This window comes from Pleurodeles waltl, chromosome 8 (assembly GCF_031143425.1).
Source record: "Pleurodeles waltl isolate 20211129_DDA chromosome 8, aPleWal1.hap1.20221129, whole genome shotgun sequence".
In the NCBI taxonomy this organism is placed as follows: Eukaryota; Metazoa; Chordata; class Amphibia; order Caudata; family Salamandridae; genus Pleurodeles; species Pleurodeles waltl.
The window spans coordinates 876,350,684-876,377,234 of NC_090447.1; the positions used below are offsets into that span (position 1 = coordinate 876,350,684).

At 45.5% G+C, this 26,551-nt stretch overlaps 1 protein-coding gene across 5 annotated transcripts in view; it reads left to right on the forward strand.

Moving 5' to 3' along the window:
• LOC138250365 (interleukin-5 receptor subunit alpha-like) overlaps positions 1 to 26,551 on the forward strand; it is a 318,270-nt gene that overhangs the window by 227,139 nt on the left and 64,580 nt on the right. Inside the window, exon 10 of one of the 5 annotated variants that reach the window (XM_069205166.1) lies at positions 19,280 to 20,800. The exons of the other annotated variants lie outside the window; for them this stretch is intronic. Within the exon in view, the coding sequence (XP_069061267.1) occupies positions 19,280 to 19,305 (26 nt within the window). The 3' untranslated portion in view covers positions 19,306 to 20,800. Of the gene's footprint in view, positions 1 to 19,279; positions 20,801 to 26,551 lie in introns of those variants that run through there. 5 annotated transcript variants of the gene reach the window in all.

Sequence of the window (26,551 nt, forward strand, 5' to 3'; positions counted from 1 at the left end):
AGTGGAGTCATTACCTCCACATCCCATCTTCCTCATCACAGTCCTGATGTTTTGAGGAGCAACCTCACACTTTCTCATACGACCCATCATATATTTTAGTTTTCAAAATTTATGAGACAAAATCAAATGACAACAGATCTTGAATTAGTTCTCTACACAATATCATGTACATTTAAACAAAGGCCAGTACACCCACTGATAGACATTCCTCACTGCCTTCTGTCCATATAGCAGCTCTGCATATTTCACTTCAGCCCAAGCGGTTGCCATCCCTCTTTCTGACAAGCCATGGACACCAGAAGGGATGTCTTTATTTATAGACTTGTATGCATTAAAAATTGCAAACCTTATACATCTCCTAACCGTAACAGTTTAAGGTCTTTCCCCCTATTGATATTTCCCTAATGAAGTAAAAGAGAGTTTTGTTTTAAGAAAGTATTAATTTATTTGTAAAGTAATCAGAATTACTCTTTTATCATCAAGGGTGTGTTATATCTCTTCTTCCTGATACTATCGATTTGACATGAATACCGGAAGAATTACATCCAGTTCTAAATGGAACTTAGAATTACTCTTTTAAATACATTTTCCTAACAGACAAACTATTTAAATAAGAAAGGTCCTTAATAAAGACTCCTGTCTCTCCCCATTGCCTAGCAGAAAGTATGACTACAAGGAAAAACAAGTTTAGCAGTTACATATTTGAAATTTATGACCTATGAAGGTTTATATGGTGCATGTTGTGAGCCCTATAACTATGGGCATATCACACATTAGTGTGGGAGTATTAATGATAGGTGCACTGATAAAAACACTTTAAAAGAGGTCTTCCCACCAAACTTTCTACAGAATAAATTGTTTTTTTTAAATGTCAAATAGCTTTTACAGAAGTGAACCTTGGCTGGATAGGTCTTTTATTCCATCAGGCATTTCTCTACTGGGCTGTAGCCCTTGGAGGTTGGTTTTGAGATCCCAGAGCTGCCCATAGCACCTCTGCCCCCTCTCCCAAGAATAACTGCAGAAGGCACAGCATGGCTTCAAGAGAGAGAAAGTGAAAGAAAGAGTGAGGGGGTGAGGTGTGAAGACCAAAAGCCATGTGAAAGGGAGGAGAGTGAGAGGTGAAAAGGAGACAAAGGGTGGCTTGAGATAGCTAGGAGATGAAGGAAGTCAAGCTGGTTTGAGCATTTTTGTCCGATCTGCGTTTGATTCCCGAGTCCTGTCCTAAAGCCTACTGGACCTTTAAAGCAGATGATGAGAGATCCTTTTGAAAGCCATCCATTAAAAATTCTAAAACCTGGTAAAGATTACATGAAACCGGATTAGATCCTTCCTCCAACACCATCTTTTGAAATGAAGTCAAAGTCTTAAATAGAAACTTCTGGTTGATTTAGAGTGACTTCATTATAAGTCAGAGGCAACTTCCTTCGAACACCCCAAATGATGCAGAACTAAAGTTGCATGATCCATGTCATCAGATAAAGGAGCAACATGACTTATAGAGGTAGGTGTGGCCTCAGAAGTGGACTGGGAGAAATCAGTAGATGATAAGGAAGTGTGTGGGTTAAACAGTTTATATGAAGAAACCATGGTCTTCTTGGCCAAAATGGGGCTATTCAAAATACCTTTATCCTCTCTTTCTGCATCTTCTTTACCATCCTGGGGAGAAGGATAATAGGGAAAAGGCATAAGAAAGACTTGAAGGCCAGCAAAATGGCTTTGCATCCATCCTCCATGCTTCCCTCCATTTGTTTCTACTGCACACTAGAGGAAGAGAGAGCTCTCCTTCATGGCAAACAGGTCTAGACATGGCATTCCCATCTGTAGGTCTAAACTGTGGACAGCTAGTTTCTAATGTTCTAATAGATGTTGTTTGAAAGGTTTGATGTATAACTTGATCCAAGCTACAACTGCCATAGCGGACGCCATATGACCTTGCAACACTGAGTTACGGACATTTATTTATTCAATAGTCCTGACGAATCCAAAATGTTGCTCAAAGAGGCTTACAAGTCTTAGATAGAGGAGACCAGACTAGTGAGTGTTCTGGATATGCAATCAGTAGCCAGGTATATGCAAATATCTACAACAGTGGGCATGGAACCATAATTAATCTGGATAACCAGACGTCAGCATAGATTTTATCTTAACAGACTAACACTAAATACTGTCCATTTTTTTGTGGCTTTCCCCACTGTAAACTCTGGGCACATCTCCCTCCAGTGTTACCCTGCAGACCACTAGTGACATTTAACTTACAGATCTTGGGTACTCTTTGTACCATATATTAAAAGACATAGAGGTCGGTTAAATATGGTAATTAGGAATATAGCCAATTTTTACATGATGTAGGTATCAGAGCACATGCAGTGAGACCTAGTTAGCAGAGCCCCAGTCGGAAAAAAGCTACATCAGTCCAAAAAATGGGTGTGATCATGCAAAAAGGCACTGTCCTGCAAGAAAAATACCTGAATTCCTTTCACCTGAAGTTATGCAGTTTTTGAAGCCAATGCTTTTGTTAATACTCTCAGAGCACTAGTTTAATCCCAAAGATAGAGCTGTGAACTGACAGTAGCCTTGTCCCAGGGTAATTTATAAGAACACATGAGATTTCAGCAATATAGGGACTTAAAGATATACACCCTGGAGATCTATTGTAGTTACAAAATTATTTTTTTCCACATGGGCCTTATTATAATTTGTAAAGACACTCTTATGAATTTCATCTTTGTCAGGAGCTTCTTCAATTTTCTTAAGTCCAGAACTGGCCTGAGGCTTCTTTGCTTAGAACTGAATTTAATAAAATCTTAATATTCTTTCTTCCAGCTGAACTTGCACTATCACCTGTTTTTTAGCAAATTCCGCACTCCATTTTCAAACGTTTCCTTTTTAGATGTATCTGATGGAAAAGGAGTAATTCTGCAAAGGTCCAGTAGAGGACAGGGCTTGAATTCTGTCAAATCTGATATCCTTGGCCAGTAGTCCCCCAAACATTATGCCTTCACCCCTCCTATGTTGCTGAAATTGCTTTTGTTGGCCTTAGGACTCTGTGCACTTTACCACTGATACCAGTGTTAAAGTGTGTTTTTCCTCTCTTTAAAACATAGTAAAATTGACCTACACCTGATTGGCAGATTGAAACAGCCAAGTTTTAAGGTTACATCAGAAGGCAACTTCATCCTTCATGTTGCAAGCATCCTAAGGAAGAGCATTCCAGGCTCTCGCCACAAATAAAGCAAAGGAGGAATCACACTTTCTTTTATTCTTAAATCGTGGCACCACTGCCACCACGGCACCTGAAGGGCAGAGGGATCTGGTAAGCCTCTTAGACAAATATATTGGACCAACCCAATAAAAGGCCCTCTGGGTCAGAGTGAGACATCTAAAATCGATCCTCTCCCTAATGGGCAGAAAATGCAGGTCCCTAAGGTGATGATGGATATGGGTCCTCTGGGAACACTTATGAGTAGCCAGGCAGCCACATTTTGTACCAGCTTAAGCTGCACAGCTGGTACGCTGGAAAACCCAAGTAATAAGAGAATTTACACAATCAAGCCAGGATGTGAGGAGAGCATGAATGACCATCTTCTGGGCTTCTAAGTCACCCCTAAAGTAGATACTAACAGCTCTGAGGGCATTGTGCATGGTGTTTAAAAAGTAAGATTTGTGGGTTTTAGTTTTACATGTCATAACAGTGGAAAACTCCTAAAGTTGTTTTTCACTGTTGACAGACTACGTCTCCCATTTACTGTCACTCTGGCTACCTTTTTACATTTAATAAAGAGTAACTTCAGCTTGGGAGCAGGTAGGCACATGCCTCTTTGACTCTTGAATTGTAATTTAAAATCCTTTTCAGTGGTAAAGTTGAATTTCAAGTCACAATTCTAGAAGTGCCACTCTAAGAAAGTTTGCATTCCTATGCCCAAACAGTCAACATCAGGGCAGTGAGCGCTCTATAGGCGACTAAAATGCAAAAACCCAAATAACGTAATTCATGCATTATGTTGTTATGCTGTTGTTTAACCTTTTGCATTGCATTGCAGAGTTTAATCCTGAAGACTTTTTTTCAAGGTGCTTGTAAATACTGTTCTTTTGTAATGTATTGCTGCAGGTTTTCAGAGTGTGTCAGGGTGTGGTCCCTTTCCAGTGCCCTCTAGAAGCTTTCTCTGCAGCATGACTGGGTGTGGTTTGTGGGCTGGGCTAGACTCTATATATACAGGAGCCAGCCCAGCTCCACGTGCTCACTATTCAGAGGTCCCGGTGCAGAGCAGCAGCAATTTCCTGAGCTCCTGTTCTTGAGGCCTACTTTGATCTTCCAGGCCTTGCCCTTCATTGTATTGGTGATCCTTGATCAGGGCGGTAAGACGGAGGTCGTGCTGGGCCCTCGATCCCGTTTTCGGGGGCATTCGAGTTTTTGGGCCTAATTCTCATATTGGGAGATTTTTCCTTGTGCGTGTGAATGTGCTCTTTGTTTCTGGCATTACATGTTGATATTCGAATCGGCAAGACGCGCAATTCATTTTTGGCATTTGACTTTTGAGATTCGGGTCGGCAACAGTGTGCGCTACCATTTCTAGACATTTGCATATTGGCATTCGAATCGGCAATACGCGCGATTCATTTCTCGTGTTGAACTCTTGATACTCATTGTGCGCTACCATTTCTTGGCAGTTACATGGTGGCATTCGAATCAGCAAGATGCGCAATTCATTCCCGCATTTAAAACTTGATGTTTCAGATCTCTTGCAGTATGTGCGATCATTTCATGGCATTTGCATATTCTTGTTGAAATCAGCAGTGTGCGGGATTCATTTTTCTGCATTTAAAACTAAGTGTTAAAATTCTAGATGCTACATTATATGTGCAAAATAGGTCCTTAATACAACTCTTATTGTGTTCCAGGAAATCGTTCAGATTATTTTTTTTGTCCTCATGCAAAAAGACTATGGGGGTGATTCTAACCCTTGCGGTCGGTGATAAGGCGGCGGCTAACCCGCCAACAGGCCGGCGGTCCAAAAAATGCAATTCTGACCCTGGCGGGAACCGCCAACACAGGCCGCCGCTTTAACACTCCGACCGCCACGGCGGAACAAACAAACAGCGTGGCAGTCACCGCCAACAGGCAGGCGGCAGACAATGTACCGCCTACCCTATCACGACCCACCAATCCGCCACCTTTTCCGGGGCGGGAGCCCCGCCGATAAAAACACGGCGGAAACAGACATTTTCAATGGAAAACGCTCACCTCGAGACATTCCACGCAGAATCCGGACAGCATGGAACCCGAATTGAACATCATACCTGCTCTCGTCTACCTGCTCATCTACCACGAGTACGAACTCCGGCGCAGACGTCAACGGTGAGTACTGCACCTACGACACACGGGAGGGGGGAGGACGAAAGGTTACGGGCACACACATATGCGACCCCCCCAATATGTACACACCAATGCAGAGCAACAAGTCACAGTGACACCACCCAAACACCCGTAAAAAATACAATGACACAACCAAATTTAGAATAAATATTTATGTACAAAAAAAGCTCCTGGAAATTATTGACCAACCGTGATAAATATATACAAAAAAAAAATATATATACACATCAGTGTATAACTGAAGTAACAAGTCCTGCACATCCTACGAATCTAACATGTCCGTGGGCCAATGTTCTGCGAAACAAGGGCAAAGCCCACACACAAGACCTGAGTCCTTTGGAGAGAACACTGCAGGGGCATCTGATGTTAAAACTACAGGCACCTCAGGGGGAAGGGAAGGGGGAGCCACCACAGCCACATGAGTCCACGACGCCAGATCCACGAGGAGCCACCATGCCCACTGCACCATCCTGGGGAGTGCAAAGCCACAGTCTCTCAATGTCTCTACAGTGGGTGGGCTGCCCACTGTACCATCCTGGGGAGTGCAAAGCCACAGTCTCTCAATGTCTCTACAGTGGGTGGGCTGCCCACTGTACCATCCTGGGGAGTGTAAAGCCACAGTCTCTCAATGTCTCTACAGTGGGTGGGCTGCCCACTGTACCATCCTGGGGAGTGCAAAGCCACAGTCCATCCGGTGGATGACAGTCTCCACTGGTCAAGGAGGAGGCATGGTGGGCACAGTTAACCATAAACAGTGCCTGAGACGGCGGTTCCCAGCGGAGCGGTGCTTGAGATGAAGGGCCCAGCGGAGCGGTGCTTGCAGGAAGGGCCCAGCGGAGCGGTGCTTGAGATGAAGGGCCCAGCGGAGCGGTGCTTGCAGGAAGGGCCCAGCGGAGCGGTGCTTGAGATGAAGGGCCCAGCGGAGCGGTGCTTGCAGGAAGGGCCCAGCGGAGCGGTGCTTGAGATGAAGGGCCCAGCGGAGCGGTGCTTGCAGGAAGGGCCCAGCGGAGCGGTGCTTGAGATGAAGGGCCCAGCGGAGCGGTGCTTGAAAGGAAGTGCCCAGCGGAGCGGTGCTTGAGAGGAAGGGCCCAGCGGAGCGGTGCTTGACACGGCGGGGCCCTGTTCAGCGGTACCTGTCTTCACGGCGGGGCCCTCTTCAGCGGTGCTCTTCTGCACGGCGGGCCCTGTTCAGCGGTACCTGTCTTCACGGCGGGCCCTGTTCAGCGGTACCTGTCTTCACGGCGGGGCCCTCTTCAGCGGTGCTCTTCTGCACGGCGGGCCCTGTTCAGCGGTACCTGTCTTCACGGCGGGGCCCTGTTCAGCGGTACCTGTCTTCACGGCGGGGCCCTCTTCAGCGGTACCTGTCTTCACGGCGGGGCCCTCTTCAGCGGTGCTCTTCTGCACGGCGGGCCCTGTTCAGCGGTACCTGTCTTCACGGCGGGGCCCTCTTCAGCGGTGCTCTTCTGCACGGCGGGCCCTGTTCAGCGGTACCTGTCTTCACGGCGGGGCCCTCTTCAGCGGTGCTCTTCTGCACGGCGGGCCCTGTTCAGCGGTACCTGTCTTCACGGCGGGCCCTGTTCAGAGGTGCTCTTCTGCACGGCGGGCCCTGTTCAGCGGTACCTGTCTTCACGGCGGGGCCCTGTTCAGCGGTGCTCTTCTGCACAGCGGGCCCTGTTCAGCGGTACCTGTCTTCACGGCGGGGCCCTGTTCAGCGGTGCTCTTCTGCACGGCGGGCCCTGTTCAGCGGTACCTGTCTTCACGGCGGGGCCCTCTTCAGCGGTGCTCTTCTGCACGGCGGGCCCTGTTCAGCGGTACCTGTCTTCACGGCGGGGCCCTCTTCAGCGGTGCTCTTGCAGTATGTCAAGGGAGTCAGACCTGGCCTGGACACCCAGCTCACTCGCCCTCCGAGCGTGCAGTGTCAGGCCCCTTCGGGGACGGAGTCCTGGGCCCTTTGGTGTCGTCCCTTGCAGCCGGGATGGGGCTTGTGGGGCCCTCCTGCTCCGCGCTCCTGGTGGCTGTCCTCTCCGCCCTGCTGTCCTTCCGCTCCTTAGATGGGGCTCTCGGGCCCTTGCCTCCCCTGGCTGTTGTGGCAGGTGAAGTGGCCGGAGTTACCTCCTTGGGGGCAGGCGTCTCTGTCCGCTCACGGCGGCCCTTCACTTTCCGGGTCCTCTTGCCTGGGGGGGGCTGGCTGTCCCCTTGCTGCTCACCGAAGTGTCACTGCCGCCAAAGGGTGGACTCCACATGCCATGCACCACTTGCACTTTAGAAGCTGGGCTGGTGGTGGCTGAGGTGACCTTGGGACTTTTCCCAGTTGGAGGGGGTGGGTCAGGGGAGGGAAAGAGGTCAAGATTGGAGAGGTAATATTTCTTGGGACCAAGGTAAGGGGTAGGAGTAGTGGTGAGAGAAGTGGAGGAAGAGGATGTGGTTGTATGAGAGTCAGGTGTGCTGTCCTTGGGTGCAGGTGACTGGGACGTAGGCTGTCGTGAGGTGGTTGGCTGTTGTTTGGGTGTCTGCCTGCGTTTATTTGTCTTGGAAGAGGGGGTGACAGACACAGTGGGAGAGGACACAGGGGACGTGTAAATGCCAGTGGGGGTGGTGACTGCAGGTGTGCGGACTGTAGTGGAGGGTGTGCTGGTGGTGGAAGAACTGGCTGATGTTGGGGTGCATGCAGGTGTGAGTGTAGACGTCACAGGGAGGGAGGAGGGAGACGAGGAGGACGGGGACACAGAGGTGGTAGTGACTGTTGATATGTCTGCATCTGTGTGTTGCTTGGGTGAATGCTTGTGTTTTCTGTGGTGCTTATGTTTGGATGAGCTGGCCTTGGGTGTTGAGGTGTGTGCAGGCTGGTCTGATGGTGTGAATGGGATAGGTTGAGGTACAGGAGACAGAGAAAGGGTGGAGGCAGATAGAAGAGGGAGACTGGAGACAGGGACAATGGCTGCCGTCAGTGCTGAGGCCAGAGCAGTGAACGCTCGTTGATGGGCAGCCTGACCCGAATGAATGCCCTCCAGGTAGGCATTGCTCCGATGCACCTCCCTTTCCACCCCCTGGATGGCATTCAGAAGGGTAGTCTGCCCAACAATGACCGTCCTCACCAGGTCAATGAGCTCCGCACTGAGGGCAGCAGGGGTAACAGAGGCAGGGGCTGAGGTGCCTGGGGCGAAGGAGACGCGCGCCTTCCTGGCCGAGCGGCCACGGAGCGAAGAGTGAGGGTCTGCTGGGAGGGCGGTGCTGGTGCGCTGGGTGGCGGCTGTACCTGTTGTTGCGGGGGGCACAGATGTTGCCGCCACTGCTAGGGAGCTCCCAAACGAGGACGTGTCCGTGTCGCTGGTGTCTCCACCGGCCCCCGTTGTGGTGCTCCCCTCGCCCTCCGGATCACTGGTGCCCTCGGTGTCTGTGTCAGTGCCCACCGGGGCCTGGTGACCTGCAGCTCCCTCTTGCTCCGACGCCAAATCTCCTCCGCCTGATGATGCTAAAGCACAAGAAAACAAAGATTTAGGGTGGGGGGAGAAATAAAACAAAGTTGAGTGCATGCCTTATCAATGCCCTTTGCGGAGAGGACAGACACAGGTGCCTCATGCACTAAGTCGCGAACTAGGGGTACACTACTCAGTACTTCTGACTAGGCCAACAGGTCTAGGGACAACAGACGCGCACATGGGTGATGCTGGACCATGGGTAGCTGCGCTTGGCACCCTACTGAGGTGGGGGGCGGGGGCACAGGGCCATGCATAAGGGAGAGGACTACACTACAGAAAGCGCCCTGGCCTAATGTCACCTACAGCCCTCCTCCCCCACGCAGATGCCTCCACTGTGCATACAGATAGGAGAATGTGCAGATACTCACCCCCTTGTGTCTGCTGTGATGTCCTCAAGCGCCCATCCAAATCAGGGTAGGCCACCGCCAGGATCCGGGACATCAGGGGGGTCATGGTGCGACTGGCACCCCTCCTAGGTCGGGAGGCCATCCCCAGCAGTGTTTCTGCGGTCTTCCTCGTTCCGCGGCGGATGTCCTGCCACCTCTTGCGGCAGTGGGTGCCCCGTCTGTTGTGGACCCCCAAGTTCCGGACTTCCTTGGCGATGGCACGCCAAATATCGATTTTCTGATGGGCGCTCACCTGTTTGACATGTACAGGGTGGGAAAGAGAAAACGTCACATATCTGTTTGTTTGGAGTACATGCCCCCCCCTCCCCAACCTTGCCATGGGTCCCATTCTCTCATCTGTCGTGCGTTGCACTCCTCATTTCCTCCCCACCCCACCAACTTGCATCCCCCCCACACCACACAGGCATAACCCATTCAATGTGCACTCAGTGTACTCACCTGTTGGTCTGGAGGACCGTAGAGTAGCGCATACTGGGGGAGGACCCCGTCCACGAGCTTCACCAACTCTTCTGAACTGAAGGCGGGGGCCCTTTCACCAGTAGCAGCAGCCATTGTCACTTCCAGACCGAGTTCACAGCAGCACTTGCAGTATAGGTCCTCTCCTGTGGATGATCAGGTCTCGAGTGATTAAGCAGATAGGAAATGGCGGTCACGCCCGCGGCGGTGCGTACCGCGGCGGTGCGTACCGCGACCGCCGGCGCACATCGTCATTGGCTCATGAAACCCATAGGCTTCAATGTTAACCAATGCGTCTTCGCACAGCGGTCTTCGACCGCCTACCGCCACGGTGTGCCCCGCCAGCGCATTGACCTCACATCCCATTGTCCCACTTCACAGGTCAGGCAGCCGCCATTTCAAGGGCCCACATGGCTTAATTTCTACTGCGTCACACAGGCCTAGGCCTTGCTATGGCACACATACAAACCTAGCAACCCATACATTTACCTGTACTGTGCAAGCTGTGTTGTACGTACCTGTGAGTGGATAGACTCTGTACTCCGTATTCTCCTTCCTAGGCAGGAGGATGGTCCAGATGGTGGTGTTGTAGAAGCCGTGGAGCCTGTGGAGAGTGAAGAGGAGGAAGACTCAGAGGACGACACAGACAATAGGGACAGAGTGATACAACAGTATTTCCAGTAACACACAGGTAAGAATCACCCACGCCATTTCACAATTGCTTATAGCCTCCTGCATCTGTTCTTTCTGTAGTTCCCCCCAGATCTTTTTCATTAATTTTTGCCTTTCCCTTCCCTTCTCAGTGCTGTCTGACTCAGTGCCTGACTTCTGCTTGGTTTGCCCATGAACTACACCGTATTGACATTGGTATGTTGTCATGTCTAATTGACAGAACAGATATTGAACAGTAATATGTAATACATTTGTTAATAATACAGCATGACTCAAAACAGATTTGTGTGCAATATGTGATTTATTTACAGTGCTAGATATCGGTACATGTGATTCTAAGGGTGATGGGTGGGGGTGGAGCAATATCCATGGCAGAGTCCAGTTCTCAGTCTCACAGGTGCATTGTCCTTTGGCCTGTGGAAGGATGGAGCATAGGCAGTTCATGGTTGGACAGGGTGGCAATGTGGGACAGTGGGAAGACTTGAGGGGGTATGTCCTCCTGGCGGGGGTCTTGACATCCTACTCTGTCTTTTTTTTGATCTCAGGCTCCTCTTACGGGGTGGTTGTTCTTCAGCAGGAGGTGGGGTTCTGGTGGGCTGTCGTGGTGTTGGGGCCTCCTGTCCACTAGCGCCGGCGGAGGTGGTAGGCTGTTCCTGGTCCGGGCTAGTGACAGGGGCCCTGTGTGGTGCAACATGGTCCCGCAACGCGTCCTCTATCCTGTTGAGGGCCAGGACGATGGTCCCCATTGCGGTCCCGATGATTCTCAGCTCCTCCCTGAACCCCATGTAGCGTTCCTCCTGCTGTGCCTGGATCTCAGTGAACCTGGCCAGTACCGTCGCCATCGTTTCTTGGGAGTGGTGGTAGGCCCCCATGATGGTGGTGAGGGCCTCTTGGAGAGTGGGTTCCCTGGGCCTCTCCTCCCCCCCCTGTCGCACAGCAGCCCTCCGAGCTGCCCGGTTTCCCCCGGCCTCTGTCCCCTGGACGGTGTGCCCGCTACCACTGCCCCCAGGTCCCTGTTGTTGTTGGGGTGTTGGGTTAGCCTGGGTGCCCTGTAGTGGCAGACACACCGCTGATTGAGCTGTCCTAGAGACAGAGGCATGGGCCCGCTGGGTGGGAGCTGTGCTGGTGTTGGCAGAGGGGGTCGGGTCTGGTGTGGCCTGTGGCTGCCTGAGGGGAACCGACTGCCCAGAGGTCCCAGATGGTCCGGGCTGGTCATCAGGTTCACTGTCGACAGAGCTGCTATCCTCACTGTGGGCCTGTTCCGGTGGTGGGATGGACAGTTCTGGACCCTCCTGGCTGGTGTGTTGGCGTTCGGGTCCTGCATGGGGTAAGAGAGTTTGGTTATTGTTTCTGTGTGTGCAATAGCGTGCGTGTTATGGGTGCCCTTGTCCCCCAGTGCAGGCATTCCCTTGAGGGAGGTGTTGTGAGGGTAGTTATTGGGGGGGGGGGTTAGTGCAGTGGTCATGCTTAGGTGATGGGTGTCCATGATTTGTGTTGGCATTCAGGGTTTGGTGTTGGGATGGGTGGGTTGTGCTGGTGAGACATTGTCAGGGAGGATGTGTGCTGAGGGGTTGGGGGTGAGGGTGGGGGTGTGGGTTGGCATGCTGGTGGGGTGGGGGGGATATAGTAGTTGAGATTGGACTTACCAGAGTCCATTCCTCCGGCTACTCCAGCGAGGCCCTGAGGATGCAGGATGTTCAAGACGTCTTGCTCCCACGATGTAAATTCGGGAGGAGTGGGTGGGGGTCCGCCGCCAGTCTTCTGGACCGCGATGTTGTGCCTGGAGACCATCGATCGGACCTTCCCCCGTAGGTCGTTCCATCTTTTGCGGATGTCCTCCCTATTCCTGGGATGCTGTCCCACCGCGTTGACCCTGTCCACGATCCGCTGCCATAGCTCCGCCTTCCTAGCTATACTGGTGTGCTGCACCTGCGAGCCGAAGAGCTGGGGTTCCACTCTCAGGATTTCCTCCACCATGACCCGGAGTTCGTGGTCCGAAAAGCGTGGGTGCCTTTGGGGTGCCATGGGGTGGTGTGGGTGAGGTGTGGGGTGGTGTATGTGATGAGGAGTATGTTGGTGTGTGGTGCTTTGTGCTACTATGTGGTGTGTGTGATGGTGTAGTGTGCCTCAGTGTGTCTTGCTATGGTTTGTCTGCTGTGTCTCTCTCTCCTTCTCTCAATAATTGTGGTCGCAAGGGTTTGTGGGTGATGTGGGTGTGTGTTTTATAGTTGGTTGATTGTGTGGGAGTGGTGTGTGTATGTGTATCAGGTGTGTGTATTTCGAATTGTCCAATGTGGCTGTGTTTTGGTGCTGTGTGTGTATTTTGACCGCGGCGGTGTGTAGCGCCAATGGAATACCGCGTTTGAAAGACCGCCGTGTGGATTCGTGGGTCAGAATGGCATGGGCGTATTTCTGTTGGCGTGACGGTGGAGGTTTGGTCTTCTCCAGTTTATCGCTGCCCGCTGATGTGGCGGGCTGCAGTGGAGGTCGGATTTTTGGAGGTTTGGCCGTTGTGGGTCAGAATGACCGTGGCGGCTTTCCGCGGCCGCGGCGGTGTTATGGCGGTCTTCTGACCGGCGGTAAGCGCCTTTTACCGCCGAGGTCAGAATGACCCCCTATGTTTGATTTTGAAAACATAATTCTAGAAGGTTCTTATATTCCTAGTCAATGTGTAACATTTTCATGAAAAGGTTAATTGAGAAGTTGTATTAATCATTCTTGATTCCTTCCCAGGTAACCAGACGTCTTGAGGCCTAGTTATTAGTCCTTTCTTAAGTTATCCATGGTCACGGTATGACAATGCTTAGAATCATAGTCTAGTAAATATCAATGTAAAATAATCTTGATATTGTGTGTCTTAACTTTTTGTTTCCTACAGTTCTCCTTCCCAGCTGTTCCCATCCTAATCCCCTTTTCTCTGCTTGGACTCTCTGAGTCTCTGTGATTTATCTATCAGAGTGTTCGAGCTGTCTAGTGGTGGACATGTTGGGAGCGTGCGCAGACCTGAGGATCTGGTCTCCCTGACGCAAACCTACAGTGCTTAATGCCAATAAACAAGGTCACATGACTCTGGCTGTCTCTTCTGTTATGGCTTGTGTATTCCTCCCAGACATGGGATCGAAAGGGGCTTCGGCGTGATCGGATAGGCCATTGTGGCAGAATGGCTGGGGGATGAGTTGTACCCATGACTGAATTACACTTCAAAGACCGTGCTTGCAGCACACACAAATGCTGGCACTGAGGCTAAAAGGTGGCACTCTTAGACCTCAAATCCAAACACTCAGAAGAAGGACTGCCTTGCTGCCCTGCTGCTGGAAGGACTACCCTGCTGCCTGAGGAAGGATTACTGGACCTGTTCCTTCAATGCAGGACCACCAGATTGACTCAAAAGGCTAGCAGGCTGGCCTCCTGTGAGGTGAGAGCTACAGGGACTCAACAACCTCCAGAGACCCTGCAATTTACCTGACTGCTGGTAAACTATGGGAGTGAGTCCTGGCTCCCAAGTAGTGCCCCCGAGGTCCTGGGACCTTAGTTTGGTGCTAACGTGGCCACCTCCTACCAAAGTCCAAAACCTTAGAAAATTTTTCAACAAAAATTGGCACCTACCTGCAAGCCAATCCAATGAAGGTGCTTGTCTGGTGGGATTGACTTCCCCGAAGCTCCTGCTTCTTTCTTCTAGATAGCAGCAAATCCCTTTTAGATGAAGGCATCCTGCCTCGTGGGACCATCATAAGCTACAGCCTGCAGCCCCCACTGGGCTATTTCAAGTTCAAGAAAACTTCTAAGTCTGAAGGCAGAAATCTTCACATGACTAAACTGCAAAAAGCACCCCATTGACGACGACAATCTCCTTTGCTTGAAAATCCAGGTTTTCACACCCAAAGCTGTTTCCGCTATCATCAAAAGCTTTATGAAGACTTTGTCCAGTGGCTCCCCGTCGTCTATGACCTCTTGTCAACAACAGCCTGTTGCCTGGCCTTCAGGAAATCTTCACAATTTCTCCTAAGTCCAAAGGGTAACTCTTATCTGAGGCAAACCTGGTCACTCTATCCGACCCATGTTCCATCACACCCAGTGAATTTGTTCAGATGTCACGTGACTAGTGGCTGGCACTTTTGGTGATATTTTTCACTACAAATTCACTACGCCAGTTCTACTGATTGAGTTTAAATTGTTTTGGTGTAATTTTATTTATTGAAATCTACTCAATTGTTCTAAATTTGTGTGGGATTTTTCTTGTGTTGTGTTTTCACTTTATTACTGTTTGTGTGCTCCATAAATAAATTACACATTATCTTAAAACTGACTGCTTTTGTTCTAAGCATCCTGAGTAGTAAGCAAAGGTTGATTTAGTTACTTTTTGTTGTTTACCCCAACAACAGAGCTTCTACCCCTCTCAACCAATAGCCCTAATTTCTTACAAATTCCAACTGATTTCCTTTTTCCATTACTTGAATAGTCCACTTGTCTAGTATCCTTTGCGTCCATACATGCCAAATATGTTTTATTCATGCCCTGCAGGTAACTCCTTCTTTCCATCGTAGTTGTGCCTTTGGAGTTTGAGTTTTTTCCATGTACATTAGCAGTCGGGTTTTGTCATCATAGATGGCTTCCTGACCATGAGGATTTTTTGGTTTACTGTTTTATGGCATAGAAACAATCCTGCCTTTTGAATCTTGAAAAGGTGCATAATTTCCTTACTAACAGCATTATCTTTCTAATATCAACCAACTCTTCCCCTAACAATGTTGAACTTTGAAGGGTGAGTGTGTTAACAATGATATAGGGCCAACATCTATCTTCCATAGCCTTGACCATAGATGTCTTCTGACAATTGTAGTTCCCCTAGCTGTAGTGGCAGTGAACACAAAATATAAAAATGGTGTCCAAAACAGAGTTTGCCATTAACTCCATATTGCCTAGAACTTCAGTGCAATCATCTCCATTCTGTACAATGTCAAATATTTGCTGAAAATCCTTCTTTCAGGTTTGAAAGACTTAAGCTGCATATGTTGCAGTGTGAAAATAAAAAATTGTCACTTCATATGCTCTCTTTAATGATACTTCAATCCTATTATTTATTAAGTCTGATGGTAATGAATCCTCTGCAGCCAGAGAAGATGACGTTTAGGACAGGCGGCTCCCTTTTTGTTTTGTTGCTATAATAGAAATACATATCTTACAAATCACAATGAGTGAAGCAGTGGATAGAGACAAGTTAGCAGCGGAATTATTTAGGAACTTAAATAGTGGACATCCAGTGCGACAGGCCATAAAAGGTGAAAACCCGGGGGGGGGGGGGAATAAAGAAGGTTTAAAAGAAAGATTTATGAGATTAGAAAGATTAAAGAAGAATCAACTGTCTAGGTGGTGGGACAGTGCAACATTAAGCAATACAAAAAGTTAAATAGAATACCTAGGGGTCTAAGATCACAGATTTTCCCTACCTATGATGATTTAGATACTGACTTATTAATACATTGGGATGAGGAATTAAAAATAAAACTCAATGGAGTTTATGGATATTCTTATAGAAAATGCAGACAGAAAAGTCTGTAAACTCCAATCGGAAATGTTAATATTAGAGAATGAGATAAAGGAACTAAGTCCCTCATTACGAACTTGGCAGTTCGGACTGCCATGCCGGCGGCGGCGGAAAATATTGCCACCGGCATAGCGGTCTGAACCACTGTATTCTGAACAATGGAGGGCCACCACAGGCAGCCCCCCCGCCACCGCTAGGCTACTGCCACCAGGCAGTCTGACGATGGTGGAATACCTTATCCTACATGGCAGCGCTGCAAGCAGCACTGCCCTTGTGGATAAGGAACCCTTGTTCCTCCAGCCTTTCCCTGGCAGTTTCCCCCAAGACAGGCTATAGATAATAACATTGATGTGTTTTATAAACTGGTATGTGAGGTATTGGATAATTGTATGTTGATTGATAAAAAACAAGGAAATATAATTTAAGCTACAAGGAATACCAGGCCTTGAAAACACTGATGCAAGATAATGAATTAATTATTAAACAAGCAGACAAAGGTGAAAATATAGTGATTATGAATTGTGATGATTATGAAAAGGAAATGTATGCACAATTATATGACGTAGAATGTTGTGAGAAAATAAAGAATAATCCTATGTTGAATCTAACTAGCATGATTAATAGGATATTGAAATCATGGCATGAGAGATGCCTATTAGATGATGAAGAATATACATATTTGCAAGTGGATCGCCTAAGATTCCCTTGTATTTATACTCTACCCAAAATACATAAAGAGCTTCCATTTCCCCCAGGAAGACTGAAAGTATCTGGTATTGGAGGTTCTACAGAGAAAATGCCAGAATTTGTAGATATATACTTGCAGCCTCTTGTTACAAATCTTCCATCACATATAAAGGACACTTAGCATATTCTAAGACTACTAGGAGATATGCATTGGGAATCAAATATGTTGATGGTAACATTGGATGTTGTGGCTTTATACTCCAGCATAAAACATGAATCGGGTAGTCGGGCAATTAAACATATGCTGAATAGAAGATCAGCAAGCCTAATGGAATATACAGATATGTTATTGCAGATGATAGATCTAATTCTTATTCATAACTATTTTCTCTTTAATAATGAATGGTTTAGACAAAAACAAGGGGTGGCGATGGGATTGAGATTCTCTCCTTCGTATGCAAATTTATTTATGGGATGGTATGAAGAAAGCTGGATTTGTGGACGTGGAGCAGCAGAGTGGCAGACATATATCCTCTATTGGGAAAGATATATTGATGATTGTTTCATGATATGGACAGGCAGTGTGGAAAATCTGAAGGTATTTGTGAGTATCTGAATAGTAATGAGGTGAACATTAAATTCACATACCAGTATAGTTCGACAAGTATAGACTTCTTGGATGTGGAACTTTATGTGGAAGACAACAAGATAGAAAGTAAAATACTTCGTAAACTAACATCTTGTAACACAATACTACATGCAACCAGCGTGCATCCTATACACCAGATAGAAGCAGTACCATTTGGAGAAATGGTAAGAGTGAGACGCAACTGCAATAAAGACAAGGAGTTTTATAATTGCATTCAGTAGATGGGAAAACGATTTATAATTAGGGGATATCGAGAAGAGAATGTGAAGAAATCTCAGCGCAAGGCATCTAGAATATCCCAACAACAGTCATTGCAATTTCAGGCAACAGAAAAAAATGGATAGAATTTGGATAGGATTGGATTACACTGACAATTCAGCTTTATTACTTAAAAGTATGAAGAAACACTGGGATATTCTATCATGAGACCAGGTATTAAGAAAACATATTAAGAATAAACCAGAGGTGTCAAACCGAAAGGGAAAAACACTCAGTAATATTCTCGGTCCTAGCTATTTGAATAGAAAAACGGAGATTAACTGGTAGGATACCTATAATAAAGGTTTCTTTAAATACGGGAGTTGCAGGGTTTGTAGATGGGCATGGCAAGTTAAGACAGACTTTCAAGGATATGGTAACAAAGGCTACACCATTCAAACATGTATAAACAACATTTGTAATTTATATGTTAGTTTGCAAATATGAAAGAATATATGTAGGAAGTACTATTCGTCCTCTTAAGGTTAGAATTTCAGAACATTGGAGGGCTATTAGACAGGATGATGAACGCTATCCCATTGCTTTATATATGAGGTCATGTACAGCACAAATGTGATCATAAGGATTTAAAAATTTTGGGATGTGAACATATAGAGAGGAATCCCCGAAGAGGTAATAGAGAGCTAGCATTAAGGAGGAAGGAATCTGTATGGATTATGCGGTTAAGAGCAGTGGAATGTGGATTAAACTCAGATCATAAATTAGAGTATTTTTTAGGTGGGAGATAAAAGGGAAATATGATGGTGTGAATCTAATTAGATATGAGCTTGATATGAGTAGCGACTTTTCAATTTTAAATTGATGGGGACACGAGTAAAGATAAAACTTGTAAAGCTTAGGAATATATGATGAGCTTGAGCCCACTTAATGATAAGCAAAAAGATCTACAAAAGCTGTATATTACAATTATTGAGAAAGCTGGATTTAAATCGCGATTACTTTCGTCATCACACACTGGGGAATTTAAGTCACGGGAAAGAGTAGGAATAGTATTTAAATTAGCAGGTAACAGACGAATGTACTAGTCCTCTCTCTATGTTTGGAGAGGACGGGTACATAAATAAGGAAAGAGAGAACGGACTCCGTTTAGACGTTTTCAGTATGTAATAGAGAATACTAATTTAATTACAGGATATGCTTCATACCAGAAATAGATTGAGGCATCCTAGGAAGAAGGAGCTTAATATACATAAGCAAATGGTCAGGTAAGCGGAACGGAGTAGGGATTGTTAAGAGAATATCCTGAAACCGATATGAATGATTAAAATACAAGATATTTAATAAATAATGGTTTCCCTATACAGATATTATAACTGACATAACTAAACAAACACAAACAGTGAAGATTGATACAACAAATCCAATAGAGGAGGCCGTATTCAGGTATAACAATGAAGGACAGGTAGAGATTTCCCTTTCATATTGCAAAAGGAACACAAATTAAATTACATAAACCCCAAAGTAGGGGGATGTTTTTTCATTGGTGTGAGCATAATAAGAGGAAAACACAGATAAAAACTGCTAAGATACTCACTTTGGTTATAAGGAAAGAGGTCCTAATTACAGGAATAGAACACCCACAAGTGGTGGTAAACACGTATATTGCTCGTAAAAATGGTTTCCACTTTGTACATTTGAACTATTGTATTACACTGCATGAGAAAGGGAAGTAGAAAGTTATATGAAGGATGGGTGTATACTCAAAGAATGTATATTGTATTTCTGTTCTAGAAAGCCCTGAAGAAGTTAAGGGGTAGCCCCAGACGAAACACGTGTTGGCTTGGCTGGAACGAAATTCAATAGGAAGAATAAGGAAGATCATGTGCCAAATGTTGGAATCTATCTGATTTATTTGTGGACTTTTGAATATTTATTGAGAGGCGACCTACTGTTAAATCAAGGAATATGATGAGTGCTTATTGTGATCATAGTTGAGGTTAACATTGATAGGTGCTATCATTGCTAAGCTTTAGTTGGGGAGTTTTTTTTTAGCTTAAGCACCATCAGATTAAAATTAGTTGATATTTGCTGAGATTAAACATACTACCAAAAGAGAGGTGAGCACCAGATCCTGTAAAAAACACCCCTTAGTATTATTAGATGAAATGACATACTATCTAACAGGGAGCTAATTTTCACAATTTGCAAGGAATAATTTTCAAAATCCAATACTGGCTATCTCTTTGAGAGAAAAACGTGGAAATCCTGATTTTTCAGTAGCTTTCCAGTCTAAGATTTGTATCTCCCATATCATGTCATGAAAGGCAAAGCACCAATTGAGGCATGACCAAAGGTTTGACATAATTCCTTTGTGTTGCACAATAGAGTATCAGAAGGAAAATCCATCTTATTCCTTATATTCTGCATCACATCCTGCTATTGGGGACCCTGCATTAATTTGCCTCCTTGTGGCTCATCTTTGAAGCTCCATCATCATCAGAAGTGAAAGCAGGTGTTTTTCAGCTTTTTGGAACGAGTCAGTAACTGTCAGTCAATTATGCTTCCTAAGTCACTTTGGGTCAATAAAATATTTCTTCCTCATTTACCTCCACCTCAGGATGTCTTCTCTTAGATGAGCACCTTCTTGATTCCATTGTACCAGTAAAATATGATTTAGTCTCCTCAGAGAGCTTTACATTTTTAAATATGGCCAAGAAACAGCAAGCAAGCTCTAGGCACGTGTTCCAGAAAGACAGAATGGGTAAGCCAGCCATTCTTCGGACCCAAATATGCATTGACTCAGAGATAACGTAAGTGTTCCCCAAAGAGCCAATCCCAGACTAAGCTTGTTTGCACTCCAGCACATTAACCTCAATTTCAAAGCCTTGCTCACTGCTTCAGCTAGCAAAACCGAGAGACATGAAGTTAATGCTGTGCAATTAAAATATTTGCTTAGGGCAGTACTACTTTTAATTTGCAGTATTTATGTGTTTACCTAAACATAAAAAATGACTGGCACTGCACTACAACAGGAACATTTACGGGACGCGATGTAGATGAACTCCAGTACTGTGGGTAGGGAAAGCTAAGGGGTTGCTCCTTACTTGGTGAAACAGAGGGAAAACTAATAAAGAGTTTATTCTTTTTTTACAAAATAACAAAAGTAAACAGAGAAGAAACTTTATTGTGCTCAATTTAATGGTTGTCTCACATACAGAAATTATCAAACTTGTGTTTGGACAAAATATAGTTATAAAAATATAGAGAGACAGAAAGGTTGGGAACTAAATATCTGTGACACACAAATATCATAATGCCGAAGTATAGTTAACAAGAATATTGTTTTTAGAGGTAAGTAGTATTGTTGTAAATAATACTGTATCTTTATCATCGATTTCACTAATGCAGCGGTTAAAAATATTGTATTAAAAATGTTTTAATGTGTTTTAGTTGATATATTAATTTTATATTACTATTGTTTATATAAACGTTATAAATTGATTTTAAAATATAGCTTGTTATTTTAAGTGCTCTAGAGTTTTTCTTCATTTTAATAACAATTTATTATGCCGTAGCGAGTTGTTGGGTTTGTGGGGGAATAGGATAGGAAGTTAATTTGGTAAAAAAGTATTAAGCATTATTTCATACATTTTATTTAGTTATATGTTTGAAATTTATTATGTAATTTATGTAATTCTGATTTACTTTCATTATATATCATTTGTGGGCTATAAGGTCTGTAGGGGCATAGGGTAGGGAGATACATAAGTAATAAATAGCAATTCATTGTAATTAATTATTTAATTAATTTTTAATTATGTAATTTATGAAATACTCATTTATTTTACTCATATATCATGTGCAGGCTTCTAGGTTTGTATTGATGGAGGCTGGGAAGTTAATTCAGTAATACTGATTTATTTTACTTATATTTTAGTTGTGGGATGCTAGGTTTATAGGGGTATAGTGTAGGAAGTTAATTAAGTAATAATTGCTCATTAATTATTATTTGTAAATTAGTGATTTATTTGAATTTTAAATGGGTAATGGTATTTATTTAATTTTGTAATAGGAAGTGATGATTGTAGGGGTCTAGGTTTGAATTTTAAATAGGTAATGGTGTACATTTAATTTTGTAATAGGAAGCAATGATTGTAGGGGTCTAGGGTTGAATGCTAATTAAGTAATAATGAGTTAAAAATTAATTATCATTTGTTTATTCATTATTTACTTTTATTAAATATGTAAGTTAATGAACAGTTTTTTTTAGTTACTTTTTAACTGCAGGCTGCTAATACTAATTAGTTATTAATCAAGAAATAATTCTAATTGAATGGTAATTATGTAACTTGATTAATTGTTTTAGATTTTATATGTAATGTTAGTTAATATTTATTTTTTAATACGTTTAATATTTTTCTACATTTATGGGGTTACACATATATATAATGTATTTGAAGTGAAATATTGCCCCTACTCTTGCTTAGAGTACAAGCAGGAATAATAAAATTAACTTCTACGCGGTTCACCACCTTCCCTACTGTTGAACTGTTTCGAGTGGGAATAATACATTTCACCTTTCGGAAATCCAACACTTTTCCAGCTGTTGTAGAGACTGTAGTGGGAATATTAAATTGTACCCCCCCCCCACCATAGTCTAACACTTTCCTTACTATTGTGCTGTTTGGAGTGAGAATAGTAAATGTCACCTGTTGGAGATCCAACTCTTTCCTTACTGTTGCAGAGATTGAGTGGGAATGGTACATTTTACCCCTCCAAAGCACAATGCTTTCCTTAATGTTACAGAGTCTGGAGTGGGAATAGTAACTATTACCCCTTCAAAATCCAACAATTTTCCTATGGTTGCACTGTTTGGATTGGGAATAGTACACTTCATACCTCCAAATCCAACGCTTTCCCTACAGTTGTACAGACTGGAGTGGGAATAGTAAAATTTACCTCTAAAAAATCCAACACTTTCACCACTGTTGCACTTTTTGGAGTGGGAATAGTACATTTCCCCTACCAAAATCCAAATCTTTCCCTACTGTTGCCCTGTTTGGAGTGAGAATACTAATTGTAACTCTCTGAAGTTCAACCCTTCCCCACTGTTTACTTGTGTGGATTGGGAATAGTAAATTTCACCCCTTCAAAGTCCAACACGTTCCCTACTGTTGCACAAACTTGAGTGAGAATAGTAAAGTTAATCCCTTCAAAGTCCAACACTTTTCCTACTGTTGCGCTGTTTGGGGTAGGAATAGTACATTTGACCTCTCCAAAGCCCAACACTTTCCCTATCATTGCATAAATTAGAGTGGTATATTTCATATTCTTACACTCCGGTAGTTTTCATGATATTGGTTAAAAAGATTTTATAGCATTCATTGTTTTTTATATTTTAGATTATTTGTTTTGTACTTAAAAATGCATTTTAATGTTTATCATATTGTTTGCAAATGTGTTTTTTGGATTTGTCAATTTTTATTATTTTATTTATTGTCTACATTATTTAACCCCTTCGCTGCCAGGCCTTTTCCCCCTCCTGTGCCGAGCCTTTTTTTGGCTATTTGGGGCAGTTTGCGCTTAAGCCCTCATAACTTTTTGTCCACATATGCTAGCCAAGTCAAATTAGCGTCCTTTTTTTCCAACATCCTAGGGATTCTAGAGGTACCCCGACTTTGTGGGTTCCCCAGAAGGAGGCCAAGAAATTAGCCAAAATACAGTGAAAATTTCATTTTTTTCAAACAAATGGGAAAAAGGGGCTGCAGAAGAAGGCTTGTGGTTTTTTCCCTGAAAGGGGTTTGCGGTGCTAAAATCACCAGCTTCCCAACTTTCAGGAACAGGCAGACTCAGAAAACCCAATTTTTCAACACAATTTTGGCATTTTACTGGGACATACCCCATTTTTACGATTTTTTGTGCTTTCAGCCTCCTTCCAGTCAGTGACAGAAATGGGCATGAAACCAAAGCTGGATCCCAGAAACCGCTCATTTCTGAAAAGTAGACATAATTCTGAATTCAGCAAGGGGTAATTTGTGTAGATCCTACAAGGGTTTCCTACAGAAAATAACAACTGAAAAAGAAAAATATTGAAATTGAGGTGAAACAAAACATCAATTTTTCTCTACGTTTTACTCTGTAACTTTTTCCTGCAATGTCAGATTTTCGAAAGCAATATACTGTTACGTCTGCTGGACTCTTCTGTTGCGGGGATATATAGGGATTGTAGGTTCATCAAGAACTCTAGGTACCCAGAGACAATAAATGACCTGCACCCTGCAGTGGGTTTTCATTCTATACAGGGTATACAGCAATTCATTTGCTGAAATATAAAGAGTAAAAAATAGCTATCAAGAAAACCTTTGTATTTCCAAAATGGACACAAGATAAGGTGTTGAGAAGCAGTGGTTATTTGCGCATCTCTGAATTCCGGGGTGCCCATACTAGCATGTGAATTACAGGGCATTTCTCAAATAGACGTCTTTTTTACACACTGTCTTACATTTGGAAGGGAAAAATGTAGAGAAAGACTAGGGGCAATAACACTTGTTTTGCTATTCTATGTTCCCCCAAGTCTCCCGATAAAAATGATACCTCACTTGTGTGGGTAGACCTAGCGCCCGCGACAGGATATGCCCCAAAACACAACGTAGACACATCACAGAAAACAGAGCTGTTTTTTACAAAGTGGCTACCTGTAGATTTTGGCCTCTAGCTCAGCAGGCACCTAGGGAAATCTACCAAACCTGTGCATTTTTTAAAACTAGAGACCGAGGGGAATCCAAGATGGGGTGACTTGTGGGGCTCTGACCAGGTTCTGTTACCCAGAATCCTTTGCAAACCTCAAATTTCGGCTAAAAAACACATTTTCCGCACATTTCGGTGACAGAAAGTTCTGGAATCCGAGAGGAGCCACAAATTTCCTTCCTAGCTTTCCCCCAAGTCTCCTGATAAAAATGATACCTCACTTGTGTGGGTAGGCTTAGCGCCCGCGACAGGAAATGGCCCAAAACACAACGTGGACACATCAAAATTTTTCATAGAAAAAAGTGCCTACCTGTGGATTTTGGCCTCTAGCTCAGCCGGCCCCAGGAGGGGCAGAAATGGCCTAAAATAAATTTGCACCCCAACCCCCCCCTCCCCCCCGGAGCGACCCTTGCCTACAAGGTCGCTCCCCTTGCGTGACGGCGCAAAAAAAAGATCCCTGGTGCCTAGATTGACCTACAATCGGCCAATCTGCCCCCAAGGGGGGCAGAAATGGTCTAAATACAATTTGCCCCCCAGGGGAGCGACCCTTGCCTGATGGGTCGCTCCCCATCTCTAAAAAAACAAACAAACAAAAAAAAAAACACAAAAAAACTATTTGCCCTGGCGCCTAGAGGTTTCTGCCCCCCCTGGGGGCAGATCGGCCTAATACCAATAGGCCGATCTGCCCCTGGGGGGGGCAGAAATGGCCTAAAATAAATTTGCCCCCCCACCCCTGCCCCGGGGAGCGACCCTTGCCTACAAGGTCACTCCCCTTGCGTGACGGCGCAAAAAAAAAGATCCCTGGTGCCTAGTGGTTTCTGCCCCCCTTGGGGGCAGATTGACCTACAATCGGCCAATCTGCCCCCAAGGGGGGCAGAAATGGTCTAAATACAATTTGCCCCCCAGGGGAGTGACCCTTGCCTGATGGGTCGCTCCCCATCTCTAAAAAAAAAAACAAACAAAAAAAAACACAAAAAAACTATTTGCCCTGGCGCCTAGAGGTTTCTGCCCCCCCTGGGGGCAGATCAGCCTAATACCAATAGGCCGATCTGCCCCCAGGGGGGGCAGAAATGGCCTGAAATAAATTTGCCCCCCCACTCCCCCCGGGGAGCGACCCTTGCCTGATGGGTCGCTCCCCATCTCTAAAAAAACAAACAAACAAAAAAAAAACACAAAAAAACTATTTGCCCTGGCGCCTAGAGGTTTCTGCACCCCCTGGGGGCAGATCAGCCTAATACCAATAGGCCGATCTGCCCCCAGGGCGGGCAGAAATGGCCTAAAATAAATTTGCCCCCCCACCTCCCCCGGGGAGCAACCCTTGCCTACAAGGTCGCTCCCCTTGCGTGACGGCGCAAAAAAAAGATCCCTGGTGCCTAGTGGTTTCTGCCCCCCTTGGGGGCAGATTGACCTACAATCGGCCAATCTGCCCCCAAGGGGGGCAGAAACGGTCTAAATACAATTTGCCCCCCAGGGGAGCGACCCTTGCCTAATGGGTCGCTCCCCATCTCTAAAAAAAACCACAAAAAAACTATTTGCCCTGGCGCCTAGAGGTTTCTGCCCCCCCTGGGGGCAGATCAGCCTAATACCAATAGGCCGATCTGCCCCCAGGGCGGGCAGAAATGGCCTAAAATAAATTTGCCCCCCCACCTCCCCCGGGGAGCAACCCTTGCCTACAAGGTCGCTCCCCTTGCGTGACGGCGCAAAAAAAAGATCCCTGGTGCCTAGTGGTTTCTGCCCCCCTTGGGGGCAGATTGACCTAAGATCGGCCGATCTGCCCCCAAAGCGGGCAGAAATGGCCTAAATACAATTTGCCCCTCCAGGGGAGCGACCCTTGCCCAAGGAGTCGCTCCTCATCTGTAAAACAAAAAAAAATAAAAAATCCTGGGTGCCTAGTGGTTTCTGCCCCCCTTAATCAAAATAGGCTGATCTACCCCCCAGGGGGGCAGAAATGGCCTAAAATAATCCCCCCCCCAGGGAGCGACCCTTGCCAAAGGGGTCGCTCCCCTTGCGTGAAATTCCCGCAAAAAAAATAAACTCCCTGGTGTCTAATGGTTTCTGCCCCCCTTGGGGGCAGATCAGCCTAATCAAAATAGGACAATCTGCCCCCAAGGGGGGCAAAAATGACCTAAATATAATTTTCCCCCTAGGGGAGCGACCCTTGCCTAAGGGGTCGCTCCCCACCTAAAAAAAAAAGAAAACATAACAAAAAGAAAAGAAAAAAAAAATGATCCCTGGTGCCTAGAGGTTTCTGCCCCCCCTAGGGGCAGATCGGCATAATAATAGGCTGATCTGCCCCCAGGGGGCAGAAAAGGCCTT